At 41.9% G+C, this 23224-nt stretch overlaps 1 protein-coding gene across 5 annotated transcripts in view; it reads right to left on the reverse strand.

The window, feature by feature from the left end:
* Positions 1–593: 593 nt before the first annotated feature.
* Positions 594–23224, reverse strand: part of LOC120396003 (sodium/myo-inositol cotransporter) — a 116901-nt gene continuing 94270 nt past the window's right edge. For 4 of the 5 annotated variants that reach the window (XM_039520876.1, XM_039520871.1, XM_039520874.1 and 1 more), the window contains 2 exons: positions 16178–16317; positions 594–1175 (listed from right to left, as the gene is read on the reverse strand). In XM_039520876.1, coding sequence (XP_039376810.1) covers positions 995–1175; positions 16178–16317 — 321 coding nt within the window. In that variant the 3' untranslated portion in view covers positions 594–994. Of the gene's footprint in view, positions 1176–16177; positions 16318–17651; positions 18033–23224 lie in introns of those variants that run through there. The other variant, XM_039520875.1, reaches the window with a different exon arrangement.

Raw genomic sequence — 23224 nt, forward strand, 5'->3', positions numbered from 1 at the left:
TTGATCTCCAGTTCAGCAAAGGTTGCGGGAGGAGGGTTTCCAGACGCAGCATGCCTAGCTGGGGAGCATCCTTTTTAGCTAATTATGCAACAGTGTTTATGGACTTTTGAAGGAAACCACAGCTCGTTGACTTGATGGGAAAGATGGTGGATACAATGAGAGGACAGGGTAAACAGGGGGAGGGAGAAATGGGGATTTCCTCAGGGATCTAACAGTCATAGAGGGCCTCCAGCAGGTAATACTCTAGTGGTAATACCTACCATGTCTCCCCTTGTTTTCTCCATCAGAACAGGAATAGGGAAAAGCCAAAAAATTAGTCCATTTTGTTTGAAATGTTTCTAAATGTAAAGTGTCAGGTGGCTCCAGCTTATAGTAAAACAAAGGACAATAACTTGCATTTTTCTGCTCACACTAGTCCTGTCATTCTCGGAACCGCCATCTGGAAGTATCTAACCTCTCCCATAGAGAGTGTTTATTTGTACTTAGACCAATCCTCTGTGATTATATTCAGAACAGTAGTTAGAATGCCTGATGGCAGGATATATGTGTAACATTTCCCCGCACTTTTTATAGTCTTCAACAATAAACAAAGCTTATTTCAATCACCTTTATTATCTTGCTCAAAAAAAACCCATACTGCTATACAGTATACATTGTCGAACAGAGCTTTCTTAATCTACTGTGTACATGTACAAAGTCTGAAGTAATCTTACTGAAAAAATGCTATTTTTAGTCTCCTGATGGGTAGACAGAACTTCATCAGATGTAATGCTTTCCAAGGAAAGCAAATCAATGTTCAGACTAGTCATCAACTTAACAAAAGCATACAAATTAACTATTTAATTTACAACAAAAAAGAAAGCTAAAGGTTACATTAACTCCAGATGCCATAGGACTACAATAGATTACTCTGTACATAGACAAAAATTATGACCACAATTGTATCCAAAAGCTGGGCTAAAATAAAAAGTTTCAGATATGATCTTTTGGATACTTATTTTTTCTTGGTATATAGTTTATCTTCGTAGTTGACTGGGATTATGCCACTGCATTCTTCTGTCTTTGATACTGGATGCTTTAAAAAAGTTGGTCTAATTACATCAACATCACGTCCTAAATGGTCCATCATCGTTGAAACAATCGTGGGTGGGCCATCAAAGTCTACCAAAAAATACCTGTAATGGAAAAAAAACACACACAAACTCAATAAAATAAGATATACGCACTGCAAAAGCTTTTATTCATACCATCATTCTGTTGAAATTGTAAAATCAAACTCCCAATTATCTACAAGGTATACCCTTATATTTTGGTTTTTTAACTGTTTTTAAAACAAAGCCCAGGAACATTATGGATTTAAAACACAGGTAAGTCAATTTATACGGAGCTACGCAACTGAAAACAATATAAGTAAGCATCTTTCCTATTCATAGGGCACCATTTCTTGTCTGTGCACTCATACTGGAATTAGGAGTCTGCCTCAACTTACTCCAGACATTTACACACTTAGTATTTTTCACACCATTTAGAAGTTGCATATTTATTTCAGTTAAACAAAATGTATACGGTACTTTCTCTCCTTGAATTCAATGCGTTTTTCCTCAGGGATCCTTGCCATGTGGAGAATGGACTCACAAACAGATCAGTGTCAAACATCTAAAGTTTATGTATTGTATGGGCAATATTTCGTCCATCCCAATACTACTTTATAACTGAGTGGATGTTTAAAATAGCAGCAGGAAAGGGGGCGGGGGAGGGAGCTGGAGCTAGCCCAAACGAGCATATATTCATTAATGACATGTTTGAACTTCTGAGATGTATGTTGAAATTGTGCACAGGCAGCCCTAACTTGCACAATTGGCACTCATTCAGCAGCGCTGCATACTGTTATGTAGGTATTGCTGGCCCTGGCAGAACTGCAGAGGTCTTATTTTCACACATGTACAATATGTCTGATATTTTCAGCATCAGGCAAGCATTTCTTGTCAGCCATCTATTTATCTGTGAAAGATGTACAGGAGCTTACCTATTGCAAGGAGAATCCCACTCTCCATTTCTATTTCAGGTCCCCTATGTCACTTCTGCAGTCACTCATTAGGTCAAGTAACTCACGTGTTGGATCTTGTTCCATCAGTTGATTTTTAATTTGGAAGGAATCTTTTAAAACTCCAGTGGGATAGAGCAAGTGGTAAGGTCTATTGCTCTTCACAAACATAGGCTAGTTCCACTTTGGAGAAAAGACTCAACTGGATATTGTGTTTGTGTGTTCGAAAATAAATCCTCATACAATTCCCATATCCTCAAATGTCCCAAATTTGTTCAGCGCACGAGGCCCACGGCTCTTGCATATTTTGAGTGATCTTACTGCAGCCATCATACTCATGTCAAAAGTTAAAAATAGATGGCAATTTGGCATTGTAAATAAAATTGTAGTTACGGGGACTTTTAATCCATTAGCTTGTTTTTTGGTAAGGCTTTAACTACAGTACAGTACAGTATAAAGGAAGTCTCAGTTGTCTCTCAGAATTCCTATTAAAGATTAGACAATTACAGCAAATAGCCAGTTTCCAACTGCAGCATTCATTAAAGATACAGTAGACAGCACAATAATTCCCACTTAGATTTCTGTTTTTGAACTTCTGTATAGTTGCATACAATGCATCACAGCACACTCACAAAAGTGTTGAGCTATGCAACAAGTGCCAGGCACCCAAGATGAGAAACTGAGCCTACACATACATCAGAATACAGAGTGCAGAGAATGTGTCAACAAAAAGTTCATTATGTTTTCCAAATTATGACATATGAAGAAAACAAACTCCTCCAATCTAAATACCTGCAATATGAAGTCCCATTAGCATTAACAGATATTAGACACACACAGAGAACAAAATTCCCCCACTACAGAGGAGCAGCACAAAGCCTCTGGGTCTGCCTACACGGCAGCTGGGACTGAGCCTCCCATTCCAGGTAGACAGAGACGCGTTAGCTTTGCTCAAGCTAGTACGCTAAAATAGCGGTTTGGAGGTTGCAGTGCAGGTAAGTGGCTTAGGGTACCCACCCGAGCTTGGACCTTGGGGGTCAGGCAGCCTTGGACGAGTGGCTGCATGTTGCATCATCCACACTGCTATGTCTAGCATGCTAGCTCGAGCAGAGCTAACATAAGTCTGTCTATGTGAGCTGGGATGTTCACTCCCCGCTGCAGTGTAGACATATCCTATATGCCACTTATGGGTAAAGGAGGGACATAAGTGGTGCAAAGGTCTTACACTGGCCTGTTGCACAGAGGTGAATGCTACACACAAGGAGAAAACAATAAAGGAGGATTTCCTTAACTGAGCATTCCCAGCCCCTAAATGAATGTGCAGCAATGGACACTAATAACCTTTTGTAGCAGAAGTGCTGCAATTTGGAAAACCAAATTAAAGTATTGAATTTCCCTGTATTAGGCTTGGAAGGCAAAATCTCCCATGATACTAATTAAGGGACCAGTCCTGTAGTCTGTACTGAGGCAACTAGTCCCCTTGGGGCAGATCCTCAGCAGATGTAAATTGTCATTGCTCCATTGAAGTCGGGTGGAACTATGACAATTTACACCCCATGGATTCAATAGGACTAGTTATGTGAAGAAACTCCTCTCATGAATGCTATAATAAGGCCTAATTGCAAAATCTCAGGGACTTCAATGGGGAGCAGGATTGGGCCCAATACATTTGGAAAACCTGAAATGCCTTAATACTTTCTTATCTCCAGTAAGTAAGAAAGAGAAGTCACATACTTTAGACTTTATTTTAAAAAAATGGGTAAAGCCTAACAATAGTGGAATACATTACAAATCTAACATTTCCCAAAGGATGTGCATGGCCAAGGAAGGAAAATCCTATTTTCAGTTAAAATATTGACCACCACAGCAAAGATACAGGACCCTGAAATCCTTGCATAGTTACAACCAAAAAGGAAAGGAAATTCCAAGCAAATTCTAATAGATCGTACTACATCAAAGTCTGCATGCTCTTTAGCAACAACATTCATTCATGAACCTCCCCCCTTTGCCATACTATTTTGGCTTTGCTGTTACAGAATTTCATTCCATTTCTAAATGCAAGTTGTGTGCTGCTTTTTACTGTGCTAAACTGCAATAGCTTTTCTCCCAAAGGCAGGTTTACTACTTTGTGGTTTCTCACACACAAGCACACAGTGGAAATTTCCACTGACGCACTGTTGATAAATGAAGGAGAAGTGGGGGATGGGAGGGATGAGCTACTCCAGCACATCTGTGTGTCTTTTTCACAGAGTAGATATTTTATCTGAAGATACAAAAATGCAGCAGTTGGGAGAATGCAATTTATAAACCATACTAACCATCCTTCCTTCAGCGTAATAAAGCAGTAATTGCTCTGATCTATAAACGGTGAGGGGGGGAGGGGAAGAGAAGGAAATAAGTCTTTTTGCCTTTTGTTTCCATTAATTTAATTGTGCTTAAAACAAAAAACGAAACAAAACAAAAACCCTGCTGTGATTCATGAGCTGATCTGGAACCCTGCCCGTAAAGACAAATGTATTTAGTCAGTGATATATATCTAGTTATAGATATAGGTATTTAAACCTACAGTTCAATAGTGCACACAGCAGGCTAACATTTTTCTTAGTTTAAAGCAGACAGCTGTGAACAGACACACAAATATTGCAGCTACTGTTTGTCAGGTGACCAAAATAAAACCCCAGCAAAGCTGAGAAGAGGATAGAAAGGAATATAGGAGATAAACAGTCTCTTTTTGCAAGCACAGCTGGAAAATGGAGTTTCAACTCTCTGGGAGTTAGCAAAGTCATTGGGGAGAAATACAGGAAAATTCCACTCTGATTCACTGTGAGACCACAGTTATTTTTGTAACCCTGTTCTACGGTAAATCGAAGGGTAATTTAAATACAGGACAGCAGAACCTTTATCTGCTGAAATATCAGTGCTAACAAAGGAAGGGGGGCTACCTTTGCATCTTAAAATAGCCAAATTTCATTTCTTATATATCCAGGCCAAGAACTATTTCAACCTTTAGCCCCCAAATTACCCAGATCTCTGTTTTCAAATGGGTACTTTGACTTAGAAGACACATGAGAAGCTCCTTGATCAAAGCTTGCTTTTAAATCCCCTTGGGACATGGCTCTCAGCCTACACGTACGGTGTAGTGTGACTGAGAGCCGAGAGGAAGGCAAGAATTGAAAGAGGTTGAGTGGTCGGCAATCTGGTTAGCTACCCAAAGAAGTTTCCTGATCAGCCCTCATGCTTTAGAACTCCTCTTTTCCTTAGGAGCTTTAAATCTAGGGGCTTGTCTACACTAGCACTTTACAGCGCTGCAACTTTCTCGCTCAGGGGTGTGAAAAAACACCCCCCTGAGCACAGCAAGTTTCAGCACTGTAAAGTGCCAGTGTAGACAAGCCCCAGTGCTAGTAGCTACTCCTCTCATGGAGGTGGGTTTTTTACAGCGCTGGGAGAGTACGTTTCTGTAATGGAGAGGTTGAGGGGGTCGGAGAGAGTGAAGGCTCTAATCTACAGGTAGGATGGGAGTGTCCAGCAGGATTCAGGTTGGGGGACAAGAGAGGTGACGTTATAATGAGAGTTATTAGATGTTTCTGCCAAAACTAACCTAAGTGAAATAGTTAATTTTGACATTTGAAATACCATTGTTAGACATTAGCATTAGCACCCCATTGAGGCCTGAGGTCACATTATAGGTTTGTTTTTTGTCACTCCGGATTTTAAACATCGTAAAGGCTCCCAGAGAATTCTGATGGACACTCACTATTTTTACTCTTATAAATCAGAAGAAATAAAATTACATCCAGATGGTATGGGTTTGTGAATAAGGATTCAACCCCTCTTGCTCAAACGGAAATACTGTTCTGTAACAAGCTGCCTGTTTAAAAATAAGTTGTACAAGAACAGCACCTAGCCTCAAAATACGTAGTACTAAGAAGCAGGAAAGCCTGAACAACACACTACCTGGCACTTGCACAATAATGCTTCTAATATCCGAGCCACTTTATGAACATTAAAATTGTTAAAACACCCCTCTGAGGAATTATCTCCATTTTACACATTGAGAAACTGAGGTACAGAAACATGAAAGGAGCAAATCCCCCAAGGAGGGGACAGAGCCACCCACTGCTGTGTGTATCCTGCAATCCTTCCTCCACAGAGGAGGGGATGCTAGGGAGTAGAGAGGCTAGTCAAACTACTCCAGGAGGCTGGAGTAACATCTATGGAGCAGATCCACTATAAGAAGCTCCCCAAAGCTCAGGTGAGCTACTGAAGCTGAAATCCTCTTCCTAGAAGGCAGCTCATATGATGATTCACTGTGTGATACTGGGACTAACAGCAGAACAAGATATACAGCCTAAGTTTCCTGATTTCTAGTCCTGGGTTCTATCAGGTGTTCTATTCCATTTCTTGTACCCTACCCATAACCGTGATATCTGAGCGCCAATATAGCAAGAAAAGCAAGCTCTGAATTTGCTGTGTCAGAAAACAGATAGGCTGATGAGACACGTAGGAATAAACATCAAAACAAAAAAAAGATTGAGTGGCATGTGGGCAAATAAATGATGGCTGCTGCCTTTTCAAAATTAAACCTGAAAAGGAGGAAAACAACAACAAGGTGAAAAAAGCTGGCAAATAGCACATGGTATTTATTATGAATAACCAAAATTATGCATAGTTTGCTGTGGAACTCACAAATAAATGAAATGAATTTTACAGAGTGTGTGTGGACAGAGCTAAGGAAGTTACTGACAGGGGCAGCTCCAGGCACCAGTGCACCAAGCGCGTGCCTGGGACGGCAAGCCGCGGGGGGGCGGCCTGCCGGTCGCCATGAGGGCAGCAGTCAGGCTGCCTTCGGCTGCATGCCTGCGGGAGGTCTGCTGGTCCTGCAGTTTCAGCAACAATTCGGCAGCGGGTACGTTACCAGCGGACCTCCCGCAGGTGCACCGCCGAAAGCCGCCTGACTGCCGTGCTTGGGGCGGCAAAATACATAGAGCCGCCTCTGGTTACTGAATTCCAAATAGATTATAGAAAAAAATAAACAGATAAGGTGGGTGAAGCAATATCTTTTATTGGACCCAATCTTTCTGTTACACACAGATAAACTGAATTTAAAATGTTCAGTGCTATTTCACAAAAAACACCTCCACTAACAAATCTGACCTTCTCTAGGGCACAAAGAGATACAGGGTCAGAGGCAGCATTCTAAAACTTTGGATTCCTGGCTCCTATTTCTGTGCTCAGTTCAACACATACTAGCTCTCGCTAGGTTATCAGATCATTCATTACTGAATAGCAGGTGAACCTCATTTCAAAGTTCTCCTTTGCAGACTATATTGTGACAGATCCCCCCAAATGAACCAAAAATCTAGCAAAACATCAACCTGCCTTACCCAGTGCCTTCAGCTGTAGATGTCATGAACTTAAGAGCCCTCCTGCTTTAGGCTATATAAAGTACCCGCCATGCTAAAGAAAACCCACAAAGTGTTCCACCATATCCAGCACGATCCACAAGTTACATTGCAGAGATCCAACATTTTAAAAACAATGGCAACATACCTCCACTCAAGTACTGGCAAAATCTGTAATCCACGTCCGGTACTATAACTTCATTAGACACTCTAATTTGAGCACTTTATTTAAAAAAGTTACTTTGAGAGCGCCAAGGCGTATAACATTTTATGCAGTACCTATAAAGTCTCAAGCCTAACATCATTTGGATTTAAACACTAATTTGCTCCTTCTTAAAGCAGTTTATGTTAATTTATTTCACAAGCTAGCAAACACCAACACACATGTTCAGAACAGTATAATTTTGCATTAAATAAAAATTGAATTAGTGTATTAGTGTAAATATAGCTCATGTAAAAATTAGATGCACATAAAAGCCAGATAAGACAATATACAGAGAGTGAGGACTATTGTTCGGAGGTTTATATTCTTCCAGCATTTCTTCTGATGCACTGTGACCTTAGGCAAGTCACTTAGCCTCTCTGTGCCTCAGTTTATCCAACTACAAGATGAAATTATTACTGCTCCAAGGTGCTGTGGGGTATATTTGACCCAAGGTTCTAAAAATGTTTTGCAAATGTTAATATTTGCAAAGTGTTATTACTAGTCCTAAACTGAGCTACCATGAACAATACCACAGGTTTTAATATTAAATATTAAACATCCTCCAGTTTTACATTAAAACTCCAATACAGCAATAATGTAGTCGAATTTTTTTTCCTAAATTTACCCCAACACACACGCACACAAATTTATAGTTTTTGTATTGTTTAAAGCATACTAAGAGGTCACATGCTCCTAGCAGCTCAGAGCTGATGTTTATCCTTCGGACAAGCAAATTTTAATTTCTTTTTTTAAAAGCCATAATTTGCCTCCCACCCCCCACAACATTAGGGGGAAAACATACAGTACCAGAAATTCCAGGTATTAAAGGTGAAATTTTGGTCCTATTGAAGTCAATGCACAAGTCCCATGGTCTTCAATGAAGCCAGGATTCCACCTTATGTATTATTTTAGCCTTCAATGACATATCTTTATCATACAGGTCAGATACTGTAAGTGATTAGCAAGTTATATGCTTAAAAACAAAAAGGAATACAGCAAGCTACAGCTATTCCTAAATTTAAGAAATGGTATTTAGGAAAGGTAAGCAATATTTCACCCACCACAAAAGGCTATAAAAGAGCTGTTTTTCTGTTCAGGGCACATTTTATATGCCTAGCTCTCAAAATATACACTAATATGAATTGCTAGCCATCTTTTCACCATTACTTAAATTTAAAGGCTCAGGTATACACTGAAACATGAATGTATACACCGTCCAAGTCCCTGGAAAAACTATTACTGCTACTGTTTGCACAAGAGTTGTTTGTCAAGGACACAGCAGATTGCACAGAGGTAAATTTAAGAGGAAGAGACAGCCCTGAACTTGTACCAGTTAAACTGCTGCCTCCACCGTCAACATACACATTCTTCTTCACAGTAAATACAGTTTGCTTACTAAGATCTAGGGAACTTTACACTTCGGCTGAGATCTTCAAAGCTGCCTAGGGGGTTTAGACACTTAATTTTAATGGCAATTGTGGGTCTAAAAATCTCTTACGGGCTTTGAAAAATCAAAACATTAAAATAAGTAGAAATCAGTTGGCTGTAAAATTCCCATTACCTGACCATGCCCCTGGGCAGGACTGGATTTACCATGAAACAAACCGTGTGGTGGCACGGGATCCCCAACAACAGGGGGCCCCCCAAAATGCAGAACAAATATCTGACAACCTGCCCCTGAGTCCCAGCCAGCAGCGCAGCAGGGCTCAGGCAGGCTGCCTGCATAGCATGGCCAGTGGCCCCACACCGCTCCCGAAAGTGGCCGGCTGCTGGTACGTCTCTGCGCACCCCTGGCAGGGGGATGGGGGGAGCACGCAGCAGCACACGGGGACCCACTGCCCCCCTCCCCCGAAGGGGCGCGCAAAGACATGCCAGCACCCTGGCTAAGGCAGCTCCCTGCCCACTCTGCCTCCCTCCCTTCGTGCCGCTTTGCTCCCGGAAACGGCCAGCATGTCCCTGTGGCCCCTGGGGGAGGTGGGGCATCTCCATGTGCTGCCCCCACCCCGAGTGCCAACTCCACAGCTCCCATTGGCCGGGGACGGCGCCTGTGGGCAACGATGCAGGGAGACCCCCTGGTCCCCTGTCCCCCCCTGCCTAGGAGCTACTGCTGGGGGGGGGGGGGTGCCAGTCGCTTTGGGAGCTGTATCGCCCAAGGTAAGCACCACCCCCGTGCCCCAGCCCAGAACCTGCACCCCGCACCCTAACTGCCTTCCAGAGCCCACACCCCTCACGCCCTCCCACACCCCAACCCCCTGCCCCAGCCCAGTGCCTCCCAGAGCCCGCACTCCTCACCTCACACCCCAAACTCCTGCCCCAGCCCAGAACCTGCACCCCGCACCCTAACTTCCTCCCAGAGCCCACCCCCTGCACCCCTGCCCCAATCAAGGTACCTCACTTTATTTTCATTTACTTCCCATTACTTATAAAATATGAGGAGGATGAAGAAGAAAAGAATGAAAAATGGGAGGGAGATCAGAGAGAATGTTCTTTTTCTTGGCTAGGGGTGGACCCAAAAATGAAGCTGCGCTCAGGGCTCCTCTAACTCTAAATCTGCCACTGCCCGGGGTATTCCTAAAATACTTGTTTTCCCCTCATATAGCAACAGCATTCTCTGAAGAGTGGCATGGTAGCACTACAGATCCACACAACAAAAAACTGCCCCTACAACTGACCTCTGAATAAACATTTTCCTGTTTGACTCGTCTCCGTTTAGCAAAGGCATTACATTAACCTGGCTAAGTACTGTGGCGGCTTGCTATGTATATTATACTGTATGATTTTGTGCCATGTTTCTCAGTCAAACCCAGCTTTATTATATATTGCACATGAAGATTCTACCTGTATTTTAAAATGCAATTAACTAGATGGAAGAAAAATTCAGTAAAAAGGAGGGCTCCAACTATGGTCTGTGGACCACAGAGCACTTTTTGGTGGGATTGTTAAGAGCTGGCAGGGTCACCCAGTGCTGGTTCTCTATCTTATTTCCAACGGAGAAAAACAAAATGGGTAGAAGCGGGAGCTTAAATAAAGAGCAAAAGCAGAGAGCATAATTACTGTTTTATCCTTCTAAAAAAAAAAAAAAATAATAATCACACTAAAGACAATTGAAAACCCAGTATATAATTTCCTAATGTTACTTTTTCATGTAAACAATCCCCGTAGCTGGCACAGGGACGTTATGCCTCTCTAAGTGGAAGGCAGGTGGTTTATGTGATGGTCACTGGGAGGAGACCGTCTCCCACGGACAATCTCTGTTAAAATGTGGCCTACGCTATGAATGTTTTACTGTAGGAGTTCTCACACTGTTTACCAGCCAGGAGGCCAAAGGCTAGTGGATTCAGCATACATCCCAAGCCCACAAGCATCTGGAAACAAAGGAAAGCAATCAGTTGAACAGTTAGCTGTACTAAGAGTCACATAAAACCACCATGCAAGACTTCGAAAGATTCAGAATTGTGTCCTATCCGTCTCTTCTTATTAGACATAATACCACCTACACCACTCATAGTGGCCTTTTTAGTTTCTTTCATAAACAGCTTTGGCAGAATGGGAGATGGTGCTGTGACACTTAAAAGCAAGTTAATGAGAATGAAGAGTTAAATAGCATTCAAAAATTGCCTATTACAGGGATGATTAATTTAAGATTTTTTAATAAAAGCCAGGCTGCTGGATGCAGATTTAGCTCACTGTAATATTTTGATAAACTACTATGCTTTTCACAGTGTGTACCATTTTAAATAAAACAAATACCCTTACAAGTGTTGTAGGGAGGGAACAAAGTGATTTTAAAAGGTGAATAAAGAACTAGCTTGCATTTCCTATTCCTAGAATTTGCTTAATTACCTGAGTGACCTAAGGTCTTAAACACAGAAAATATCCAATGGCACATCAATAATCCACCACAAATGAGTACTGCAGCACAGCTCTATCTGATACATAAGAGCAATCACAGCACACGGGGACCTCCAGGGACACACTCCCAATTATTATAGCCACAGCTTGAATAGCACTGCCTGTTATTAAGGTTGCCTAACACTTCCCACTGTACAGACCCTGTTTTAACTTGCTCACAACCTTGCCAAACTTAAACTGTTTGGGTTGAAATTTTACATGCTGGGTGTCTGCCTCAAGTTGAGCGTTGTTTTTATTTATTTTATTTCAGCGAAAACAGTTCAGGCACTTCTAACAAGGCCAAGAAAAAAATATGTTGTTTTGTCCATGTTTAAAAATTCTTGAAACCTCTCTCTGAACAGCTCTATCCTCCATGCTTTGGAGCAGGGACTTGAATTTGGCAGGGATGTGCTTTTTGTCATGAAAATCCACCCAAACGTGGCCAAGTTCTAAATCTCAAAAATTGTAGTTTGCACTGGCTCAGTAGAGACTTCAACAGCTAAAATCTCTGATGATTCCATCCTCACTGAGCATGCTTGAGCCTCTCACAGCTCCTGCCTGTCACTGGGCTGCACATGCACCGGCCCCACTGAGCATGCTCCAGTTCAGGACCACATGGGCGAAGAGCTGGGTACTCGAATTGAGAGCAGGGAGCCTGTCTCTCCCTGTGTGCTCAATATCCACACTGCTGGCATCCAAGCAGCATGGAGGAGTAAACGGTCTGACTCTAATGCAGAGGAGACAAAAGCCGGACACGGAAGAGGAAAAGGAGTAGATTGGGACAAGACGACTGGGACTAGAGGGTGGGCAAGACAAGGAGAAACTGAGACTGGGAATAGCTGGGCAAGGCGACTGGGACTTGGAGCTGGGAGGGAAGAGAGGCTGGGATTGGGAGCTGGTGACACAAGTGAGAAGGATGAGCAGGTTCGCTGGTGGTGGGGGGAGGGAGACAGAGTTGGTTAGACAAGGAGACTGGGGCTAGGAACCGGGTGGTCGGGGGGGTGCAACATGAGCAAAGGAGAGGGGGAAGACAGATCAAGCAAACAGCTTGGGTGAGGAGGCATAACTGAGCAAGGAGACTGGGACAAGCAACCAGGAAGGGGCCAGACTGGGGTAAGGAGCAAAACGCACTATGGAACTTAATAGTGCACGGTAGCAAGGCCCATGTGGACAGCTAGAATGTGGCACGTTAGTGCACCACAGGTTCACATCCTGGCCTGCAGCACACTATCTCATCATGTAGATAACTTCTATGGTTGCTGTGCATCCTTAATTTGTCCCTCCTTGTACTTATATGCCTATGCATTATGACAGTCTTTAATTACATGATCACGTATTTTCCCACAGGACCCCTGCCTCATTCAGTGCACAGAATGGACCTGCTCAAGGGATGAATCTGGGTTGTGCAATAAAGGAGGCTTCTGTTTATTAGGACCCCTGATTCATTTGTTGCAGAAGTTGGAAGATGTGTAATGAATGAGGCAGAGGACTGGAGGAAGAGAACGGGAAATCTCATGCTTAAGACAACTGAACAGTGCCCCGGAGAGCTGGATTCTATCCCTACCTCTGCCACAGAATTCCTATGTTATGCTGGGCTTGTCACTTGAACCAAACTTTTTTACAGATGGTCCCTAATTGTGTGTTCCTCATTTTATGGAAGCCTGACTTGACCCTGGGGCCTGATCTGCAGAAGTGTTGAGCACTCACAGCTGCAACTGAGGTCAATAGGCGCTGTGCTTGAATATATAATCCAAATACCCTGACAAGTCAGGTCCTAGGCATCTCAAATTGGACACCCAAAATTAGTAGATACTTTTGACCTTAATCTGTGCTTCAGTTCCCCATTTGTAAAATGGGGATAATGCCACCCACAACATCCTGTTAGATGAGTGAAGATAAATGAATATTTGTGAAACATTCAAATACTAGTGTTGAGTGCCATAGGAAAACCCACATGGAAATTAGTAATTCTGCATTCAGGGTATGGCTACACTGGCGAGTTGCAGCGCTGGAAAGCCTCCACCAGCGCTGCAATTAGTAAGTGGCCACACCTGCAAGGCACTTCCAGCGCTGCAACTCCCTGGCTGCAGCGCTGGCCGTACACCCCTCTCGGCATGGGGAATAAGGATTCCAGCGCTGGTGCTGCAGCGCTGGTCATCAAGTGTGGCCACACACCAGCGCTGTGATTGGCCTCCAGGGTATAAGGATGTATCCCAGAATGCTTTTATAAATTACTCTTTGTTTTGTTATGCAGCCTCTCTTTGTTTTCTTGTGAACGAGCTGCGGGGAGCTCGTTGCCGTTGCTGCTTATCTAAAAAACAAACAGAGCTCCTGTTTGCTGTGATCATCTGTACCTGGCTGTAAAACAATCAAATGAGAGGCAGGCAGGGAGCGAATGAAACAGCGGGGAGTCGTGTTGGCTGCAGGCTGTTTGCAATTAAGAGTTAAGACTAAGGGGTCGGAAAAATGTTCTGATTTTTCAAGGCAGGAAGCTAAACACACAGTGTTGGCTCCAAAAATTCACTCTCTCTCTCCCCCCGCTCCCTGTCACACTAGACCCCACTCCACCCCACTCTTTTGAAAAGCACGTTGCAGCCACTTGAATGCTGGGATAGCTGCCCATAATGCATCACTCCCAACAGCGCTGCTAATGCTGCAAATGTGGCCACACACCAGCGCTGGTAGCTGTGAGTGTGGCCACACACCAGCGCTGCTCCTACACAGCTGGATGACCAGCGCTGCAAACCGTAAGTGTAGCCATACCCTCAGAGAACGGTTTGAACAGTGTGCAGTAAATAAGGTCTACAGCCATATATTGAACAATGGGATAAAACTTAAAACAGTGAATAGTTGCTCATTCAGTGTGCACTGTCCATCCTGTGCACGGAATGAGGCAGGAGACAAATTAAGGTTGTGCGGGCAAACTTAATTCTGTCATTTCCTTACTTCTGAGGGCTTGACTTTGCAATTTTAATGTTCTTTTAACGTAGCTGTTTGTGTGCAATTGTATGTAGCACCAGAAACATGCATGGCAAGTGACAGAAAATGCAGCCCCAGAGCTGAAGAGGCCACAATTTATTTGTTAGATCCTGTGAACAGTTTCATTGTCTAAACATGAAAGTGACTAAACACTGGACTAATGGCTTGCAGGATTAAGCAATGCCCCAGTGCAAGATAATTACAAACACCACGAAGGAAGGTGATGGTCACACAGTGCTGTTGCTTTGGTTAGCAATATGCACGTCATGGAGGTTTCAAGGTTTTTTTGAGTGAGGGAGAGGGGGAATTGTTTGTTGGTTTTGTTTCTCCCCCTCAAACTGGCAGAGATCACCTCTCTGACTTTACACAGGAGAATAAAAAGGTCTTCTCAAGTGGGACTGAATTTGTGAGTCAACCGTGAGGACAGAAGCTGAGAAAGGCTATGCAGCTTACACATACATCTTTCAAAGAGTACATGATTTTCCCTTTGCATGTACCCAACCTATCCAAAGGTTAGTTTGCATATTGGCTGGACATCAAATTTCACATATTTACATTAAAAATATTAAGAAAAATATATCTAATTGTTATTTTGAGTATTGTATGCAGCCACTATGTAATACTCGTTGCCTAGCAACATTTCTCAATCCTTGCAGAGAGGCAGCATATCAGAGGTAGTCTCAAAGAGTTTAACAGCAGCAAAGCACATGGTTAAGCAATCAAAAGGATGAAATCTTCATTACATTCTCACTGCATCCAGGAAGAGGGTTTATATTCAATATAATAATGCAGTATATCACATAAACCCATTCTGCAAAAATTATCCGCAAAATAATAAAGTCATTATTATACTTCCCTCAAATTATGCAGACAGATAGTCCTCTTTAATTAAAAACAGCATCATGGAAACAAGTGTGTCTTACAGGGCATATACGGCAGCCAACAGTTCAGACATGGTGGAATTAAAAAAAAAAAATCACTACTGCCAATTAGTATTGACATTTCATTTAAGGTCAATAGATCCTGTTGTTGTTGCTGAAGTCCTGTCACTGGCTTCTGGAAAAAAAAATTACGCATCCAGGAGGAAGGAGTGTCTTTATTGTGGAAAGTGTCTCTCAGGGTGTGTCTACACGGCAGTCAGACGTCCGCAGCTGTCCCATGCCAGTTGACTTGGGTTCACGGGGCTTGAACTAAGGGTGTGTTTAACAGCAGTGTAGACGCTGCAGCCCGAGCTCCGGGACCCTCCCACCTACCATGGTCCTAGAGCCTGGGCTCCAGCATGAGCCCAGACATCTACATTGCAGTTAAACAGCCCGAGCCCCACAAGTCCAAATCAGCTGGCACGGGTCAGCAGAGGGTTTTTAACTGCAACGTAGACACACGATCAGAATACAGCTTGTTTAGACACTTGAAACAAGACTATTTGCAGCACTATGGTTTATGGACTTACAATAAAAACTAACTCGCACAAGATAAAAATACTTAGAACTCATAGTGCTTTACAAGTTATATGCCAGTAGTCATAGGATACTTACTTGGGTTACCCATCTCCTACACATTTAATCTGATACCCACAGAAAAGACCAAACCAGCCACCATAAATGTTTACATTTTAAGAGATCAAAGGGATTTTAAGGGATCTTATATAGACCATACCCTCCTTTTCTGTGATCTTGATTATGCTTGGAGATTCTATATGGCAGTGATCTTTCTCCCAGGTTTTCCAAGTTCCTCACAACTGCTCCTCTCTCCATCAAAGCCTCTATTGTGCGCTTCAGTGCAGAAGCCATCTCAGGCTTAAAAAAAAAAAAAAAAGAAAGAAAGAAAAGAAACATTCAGATAGGGTTCTAAGTTAATTAGAATCAATTAATATAGTTGCCTGGTTAAACTGTTAGAGGCGGCAAATTAGCAACACAACAAGCCAATGAGGAAACATGAATTGACAACTTGCTCATATGTAAAAACAGAAATTTTGAAACTGCAGCCCTGACTCTGCTATAATTGAGTTCAATGACGCAAAATTAGGCTCTATCAATGGGGAAAAAGCCGAAGGGCCTGATTTACCTCTGCCCTGAACCTTATATAGCCATTTATACCAGTCCACTCTGATTTGGAATCATTTTGCGTGCTATTTGTACTTGTATAAATAAATATATGAGGTTCAGGGGAATAGTGAATCAGCCCTAGTGGTTTTAAGGCTCTAATCAGATTTACATGGACCATTAACACAATAAATAACTCAGTGCATTAACAACAATTTCTCAGTCCAATAAACTGGTATAATTTATGGTGTTGCTCAACATAATAACCAAATCAATTAAAAAGTACACAAAGGGAATCAGCCAAAGGCTGATTGCAGATACCACTGATTAGCAAGAGACTTATTTTACATGGTCATTTCAATTATGTATGTGTAAAAAGAACATGGAGCCTTGTTTAGATTCATGGTGAAATATTTCACTGACTTTATAAATGTTTGGCATTTGAGCAAAAGTTTGGCTTTATTTATGAAATAAGGAATTGAAAAGGACAACGTATAAATGAATTCTGCTCCTAACAAGTGATTGTTATCTGAGGAATGGACACACTGCCAAAGACTAAACTTTTCTTCTGAGTACATATTGAGGCTAGTTTATAGTTTTAGACCAGTTAGTTCAACACTTGCCTTTCACCATTACTTTATTTCATCTTTATTTACAGAACAGCTAAAATAAATGTTTCAGTTGTGCATCTTCAAGATTGTTGGAACTTGGTAAGGAGGATTATCAACATTCGGAGGGAACAACACATTCATCCTACTGTTTATGACACACTAAGTGATGTTGACAGGCAATCTCAAGAACCACAACCACGTTGTTATTACAGGGTTTCTAGATGCTGATGTGAGAAGAAAGAGGAAGTACTTTGGGGTAACAAATCCCATACAGAGAAGGGAAAACAGAGACTAAGTAGTTCTAATGTCCAACAGAATTATAAAAAATATGCTGTACAGATACTTATAAGATAACATCTCGCAACAAAACATATTCCTGTGCTCACTTGCTTGATGTAATGGCAATAGCTGGAAATAAGAAAGTTATGAAATATAGTTAGCAAAGTTTTTAAATGGTTAGCATTTAAGTAAACATACCACCGTGAGTCTCAGCATTCCCTCTCAGCCTGAAGTGACCTTGTGTAATTCCTCACTTACCTTATCTGTAAAATGAGTGAATATTAGTTACCTCCTTCTAAGGTAGGAATATGAAGCCTGGGTTAACAACAAGAAGGTAACCAGAAATATTAACAGCAGCCACTGAAAGAGCTGTTACTAGAATTCATGGTCTCCTGGCTTGCAACTCAGTGCACATTGCCCTAGGCCAGGGGTTTTCAAACTGGGGGTCAGGACCCCTCAAGGGGTCGCGAGGTTATTACATGGGAAGTCATGAGCTATCAGTCTCCACCTCAAAGCCCGCTTTGCCTCAAGCATTTATAATGGTGTTTAATATATAAAAAAGTGTTTTTAATTTATAAGGTGGGGGGGGTCCACACTCAGAGGCTTGTTTTGTGAAAGGGGTCATCAGTACAAAAGTGTGAGAACCACTGCCCTAGGCTATAGGACATCTTATAGGAGAGAGTTTCCCCTCTCGTTTTACCAGACATGCAAATGCAGCATAGACATGCAACATATCTACAGAGCTTGCTTGGACTAGCGGTGCCAAAAGCCTGGGAACTAAACAAAGGAACTCTGGCTGCGTTAGAAGGACTCATTCTCCAGAGAGAGGGAAGTTGCCGGGGAAGTGTTTGGCAAAAGCAGAATGACACATAGGTGCTGCAACTAGGATTGCAGGGGTGCTGCAGCAGCCCCTGGCTTGAAGTGGTTTCCATTACATACAGGGTTTTACAGTTTGGTTCAATGGTTCTCAGCACCCCCACTATAAAAACTGTTCCAGCACCCCTGGAATGACACCCAGGACCTGCTGGAGTGTTTGAAGAAACTAGGCCTGCCCCTGCTACTGTCAAGATGGTAAGCCTTTAGGTAAGAAGACATGCATGTAGACTGTTTCAAAATCCTTTTTTCAAAATGCTTTGTTCCTATTGTTAAAAAACAATTACCCAACAGTAACCCTTCAAGATGTGGCGGTGAAGGTGGATCTCACAGTAGGTGCCCATGTGCCCCACGCATGTGAGCTCAGCATCTTTGGATAGCAGCGTATGACAGGGCAGCAAACGCACTCTGTGCCTCCTTGTGCCCCCATACGAGGGCATAAAGAGCAGTGCAACCATGACCCTTCCTTCATTCCCTTACAACACAAAGCCTTTGTTAGCTGAGGACTCCAAAGTGGGAATGATGGGCAGATCACGGGATCCACACAGAGTTAGTGGGAAATCTATGGGCATAGCTGACAGGAGAGGAAGTGACTAACAGAGTCAAGAAGTACCCATGTTATATGGCATGTTCCACTTTATATAGTGCCACAATGGTAATCTCATCAGCATAAGCTCCCCTCCTTCAGCTATAACATCTGCTCCCCCCCAAAATTTAATAGGGACAACATTAAGGGTGTCTATAGCAGCATGACATGTGAGCCAGCTATGCTGCCAGTGCTAAGGAAGGAGAGGGGTACTCACTGAAGGATATCAGCCCTGTGGGTATGACTGGGGCTGAGGGATAATGTCTTGTGGCTCAGTGACCTAAGCAGGAGCTGTAGGGACCACTTACCAAGTTCATTCCCATCCATCCATGCCTCACTGTGGTATATTTGCAATTGAGAGAGCTGCACCAACTTCCCTGAATACAACCTGGTCTACACTAGAAAATAAGGTTTGTTAAACTATGTTGGTCACATAAGCCACACCCAGGAGTGACGTAGTTAACCAACCTAAGTCCCCATGTAGATCGTACTAAGTTCTTCCGTTGACCTAACTACCTACCGTCTTTCAGGGAGGTGGATTAACTCCACCAAACAGGAGAACCCCTCCCATAGGCATAGGCAGTGTCTACACTGAAACGCTACAGTGGAGCAGCTGTGCTGCTGTAGCATTACCAATGTAAACATATCCTTAGACTCTTTTCTGTGGGATTTTATTTGAAAGGGAAAGGGGTTACAGAGGACAATTGTTTAATGTTTTGTGAATATTGGATCAGTTTATTGTAAAAGTAAATAAAAAGTGTTTGACAGGTCATTATAGGAGTTTACATATAAAAGTAAAGCTACGTCCTTCAATATAATTCTACATGACATGTGAGTATCTTAGATCTGTTAAAACTAGTTCTATTTTGCAAACAAGACAATGTATTACAAGAATAACTTTTAAATTGTCAGTATGTAAAAATCGATACACTACAAGTACAATTTCTCAGATGAATAATAAATATATCCTATGTTAGCTATTAGAAAAGGAAGAGTTCAAGATATTTAAGCAAGTTATTGGGGCTGGAGAGATTACAGGTTATTATACAGGTAAATCTTTATTCCTCTATGACAAATGTTAATCCAATCACTGTCATTTTACAATCATTCACCTACACTTCAGCCAAGCAAATTAATATCATGCAGCTTTTTTTTAAAAAAAATGGAGAAGAGAGTCTTTAAAGCTTCTCAAAATACATATTTAAAATGGTCATCAAGTGCATTATTTGACACAACTGCCTTGTTTAAACTGTGGAAATATATGCCACAAGATGGTCTTTGTAACCCTTATGGAAAAGTCCATCTAGCACTGGGATTCCTGGAGAAGTGCATACACAGAGAGTGCTATCACCTGATAGCAGGGATGGGCAAAACTTTGCAGGAAATGTCAATATTTCAAAATTTTGTTTCAGTCTGATTTGGACCTCGTGGCATAGTTGTCCAAGTAGCTACGGACCTACCGGATAGGTCTAGGTATCTGCACTGAACTGGGTATAATTGCCTGAAATGGCCCTTTCAGCAATTATGCCATTTCGTAGCAAGTTAGACTTTCCAAACTTCATTGTACAACACTGTGCACTCACCGTATTTAACTTATTGGTGCTAGGAAATCCAGTATTCTGAACTTCAAAGTAGCTATGGTGCACTTACTAACATTTGTATAGCACCTATCACTGTGGTGTTTAACACCCCAAACCTACTGTCAGCCCCCTCCAGATGTCAACTGACATGAACAGTGCTCCAAGCTGAAGCCACTAAGGCTGTGCACAGGTGTAATGGTCTGCCTGTGCAGATCATTTTGCAGGATTAGGTCTGAAGTGAGGTTTTGTCCAGGGGGATTTTTCTACTTTACTGCATTAATGGTCTGAGTGTAGTATTCTTGGTAGGTTAATTTTGTAAGTATTTTATTAATTAATAACAAAACCCCATTAGACAGCAGTTTTTTGTTTGGGAATCATAGAAATATCTCATATGTATTACTTTTCATCTGCAGATTTCAAAGGGCTTCATCCACTTTTTACAGCTGGGGAAACAGAGACAAAGTAGTTAGTTGACATGTGCAAGGTCACCGTGGGAGAACTCCGAGGGAATGGAACCCTGCTCTCCTGACTCTCAACACAGTACACTGACCACCCACCGTCTCCTCTCTGTTAAAGGACTTTTACAGTAGAGTTAAACACTAAGTGAGTCCTACATTGTGTATGAGTCATTCAAGTAAGGGTGTTTTTTTTTAACAATCTACATGACATGCATTGCAGATTTTGAGCCAAATACAAGCCACCTGAGGGTTGAATTTGGCACATTGAGATGAGTTAGCTCCACTGAATTTCAGTCTTCATTAATACTGATGAATCAAGCCAGATATTTCTGTACTATTATATTGGCAAATGAGCCTATTGTTTCTAAAATATTGGACTTCCCCACCAAAACCATGATCTCTAGAAGAAATCTGCAGCTAGAATAGAGCCCCTTGCAATAATTCCAGGGACTAGGTAAAAGTAACAACAAAAACAAGTTCTGCTTGACCACAGTGCAGAGCTGCATCCTCAGGGAGCCTATTCAAACTTCCATCATTGGAGTAAGGTTCATAATAGCAGTGAAAGATCAAGCCTAGAAAAGCTCTGCTCCTCCACGCCCTTCCATAACACACACCTTCACGTCCATAAGGTCAGGAGGGCCACTGCCACAGAAGGGGACAGAGCTGCCTCCACTAGTGGAAAGTTTCCATTTGCAAGGAGAATTCTCCATCACCTCTCTCTAGCCATTTTACATTACTAATATAGCATAAAGTGGCCTTAGTAGACCAGAGAATCTGGCCCAAACTCTGTATAAATTCTTATATGACCCCTATCGCTGTAGTATCTGAGCACCCAAGTTCATCTGAATCAGGATGCCTTTTAAAACAATTATAAAAGCAACCCTGCATAGATACTTTATGTAGTACCTACTCTTATAATCTTTACTCATAATATTCTCACCAGAGCCAATGGGGACTTCTTATAGGAATGAAGAATGCAAAAATCCAATCCAAAGTTTGTGATGGCAGAAATTTTACAGATTGCACTCAAAAACAAAACAATGTAAAACTCTAGAGCCTACAAGTCCACTCAGTCCTACTTCTTGGTCAGCCAATCATAAGACAAGTTCGTTTACATTTATGGGAGATAATGCTGCCCGCTTCTTGTTTACAATGTCACCTGAAAGTGAGAATAGGGATTTGCATGGCACTTTTATAGCCAGCATTGCAAAATCTTTATGTGCCAAATATGCTAAACATTCGTATGCCCTTCATGCTTCGGCCACCATTCCAGAGGACATGCTGATGAAGCTCATTAAAAAATAATGTGTTAATTAAATATGTGTCTAAACTCCTACTCTGTGTTTTACCCACATTTCATGTTAAAGCAGTCTCAGATGATGACCCAGCACAAGTTGTTGGTTTCAAGAACACTTTCACTGCAGATCTGACAAAACACAAAGAAGGTACCAATGTGAGATTTCTAAAGATAGCTACATCACTTGACCCAAGTTTTAAGAATCTGAAGTGCCTTCCAAAATCTGAGAGGGATGAGGTGTGGAGCATGCTCTCAGAAGTCTTAAAAGAGCAACACTCTGATGCAGAAACTACAGCACCCGAACCACCAAAAAAGAAAATCAACCTTCTGCTAGTGGCATCTGACTGACTCAGATGATGAAAATTAACATGCATCAGTCCACACAGCTTTGGATGGTTATCAAGCAGAACCCATCAACAGCATGTCCGCTCGAATGGTGATTGAAGCATAAAGGGACATACGAATCTTTAGTGCATCTAGCACATAAATACCTTGCAACACCGGCTACAATAGTGCCAAGCAAAAATGCCTGTTCTCACTTTCCGGTGATATTGTAAACAAGAAGTGGGCAGCATTATCTCCCGCAAATGTAAACTAACTTGTTTATCTGAGCAATCTCAAGAAATAGGACTGAGTGGATATGTAGGCTCTAAAATTTTACATTGTTTTGTTTTTGAGTGCAGTTGTTGTTTTGCTCATAATTCCACATTTGTAAGTTGCATTTTCATGATACAGATTGCACTACTGTACCTGTATTAGGTTAAATAGTATTTTTCAATTCTTTTGGTTTTTACAGTGCAAATATTTGTAATAAAAAGAAATATAAAGTGAGCACTGTACATTTTGTATTCTGTGTTGTAAGTGAAATCAATATATTTGAAAATGTAGAAAACATCCAACTATTTAAATAAATGGTATCCTATTGTTTAACAGTGTGATTAATCACAATTAATTTTTTTTAATTGCTTGACAGACCT

The sequence above is a fragment of the Mauremys reevesii genome, linkage group 1 (assembly GCF_016161935.1).
Source record: "Mauremys reevesii isolate NIE-2019 linkage group 1, ASM1616193v1, whole genome shotgun sequence".
NCBI classification, from domain to species: Eukaryota; Metazoa; Chordata; order Testudines; family Geoemydidae; genus Mauremys; species Mauremys reevesii.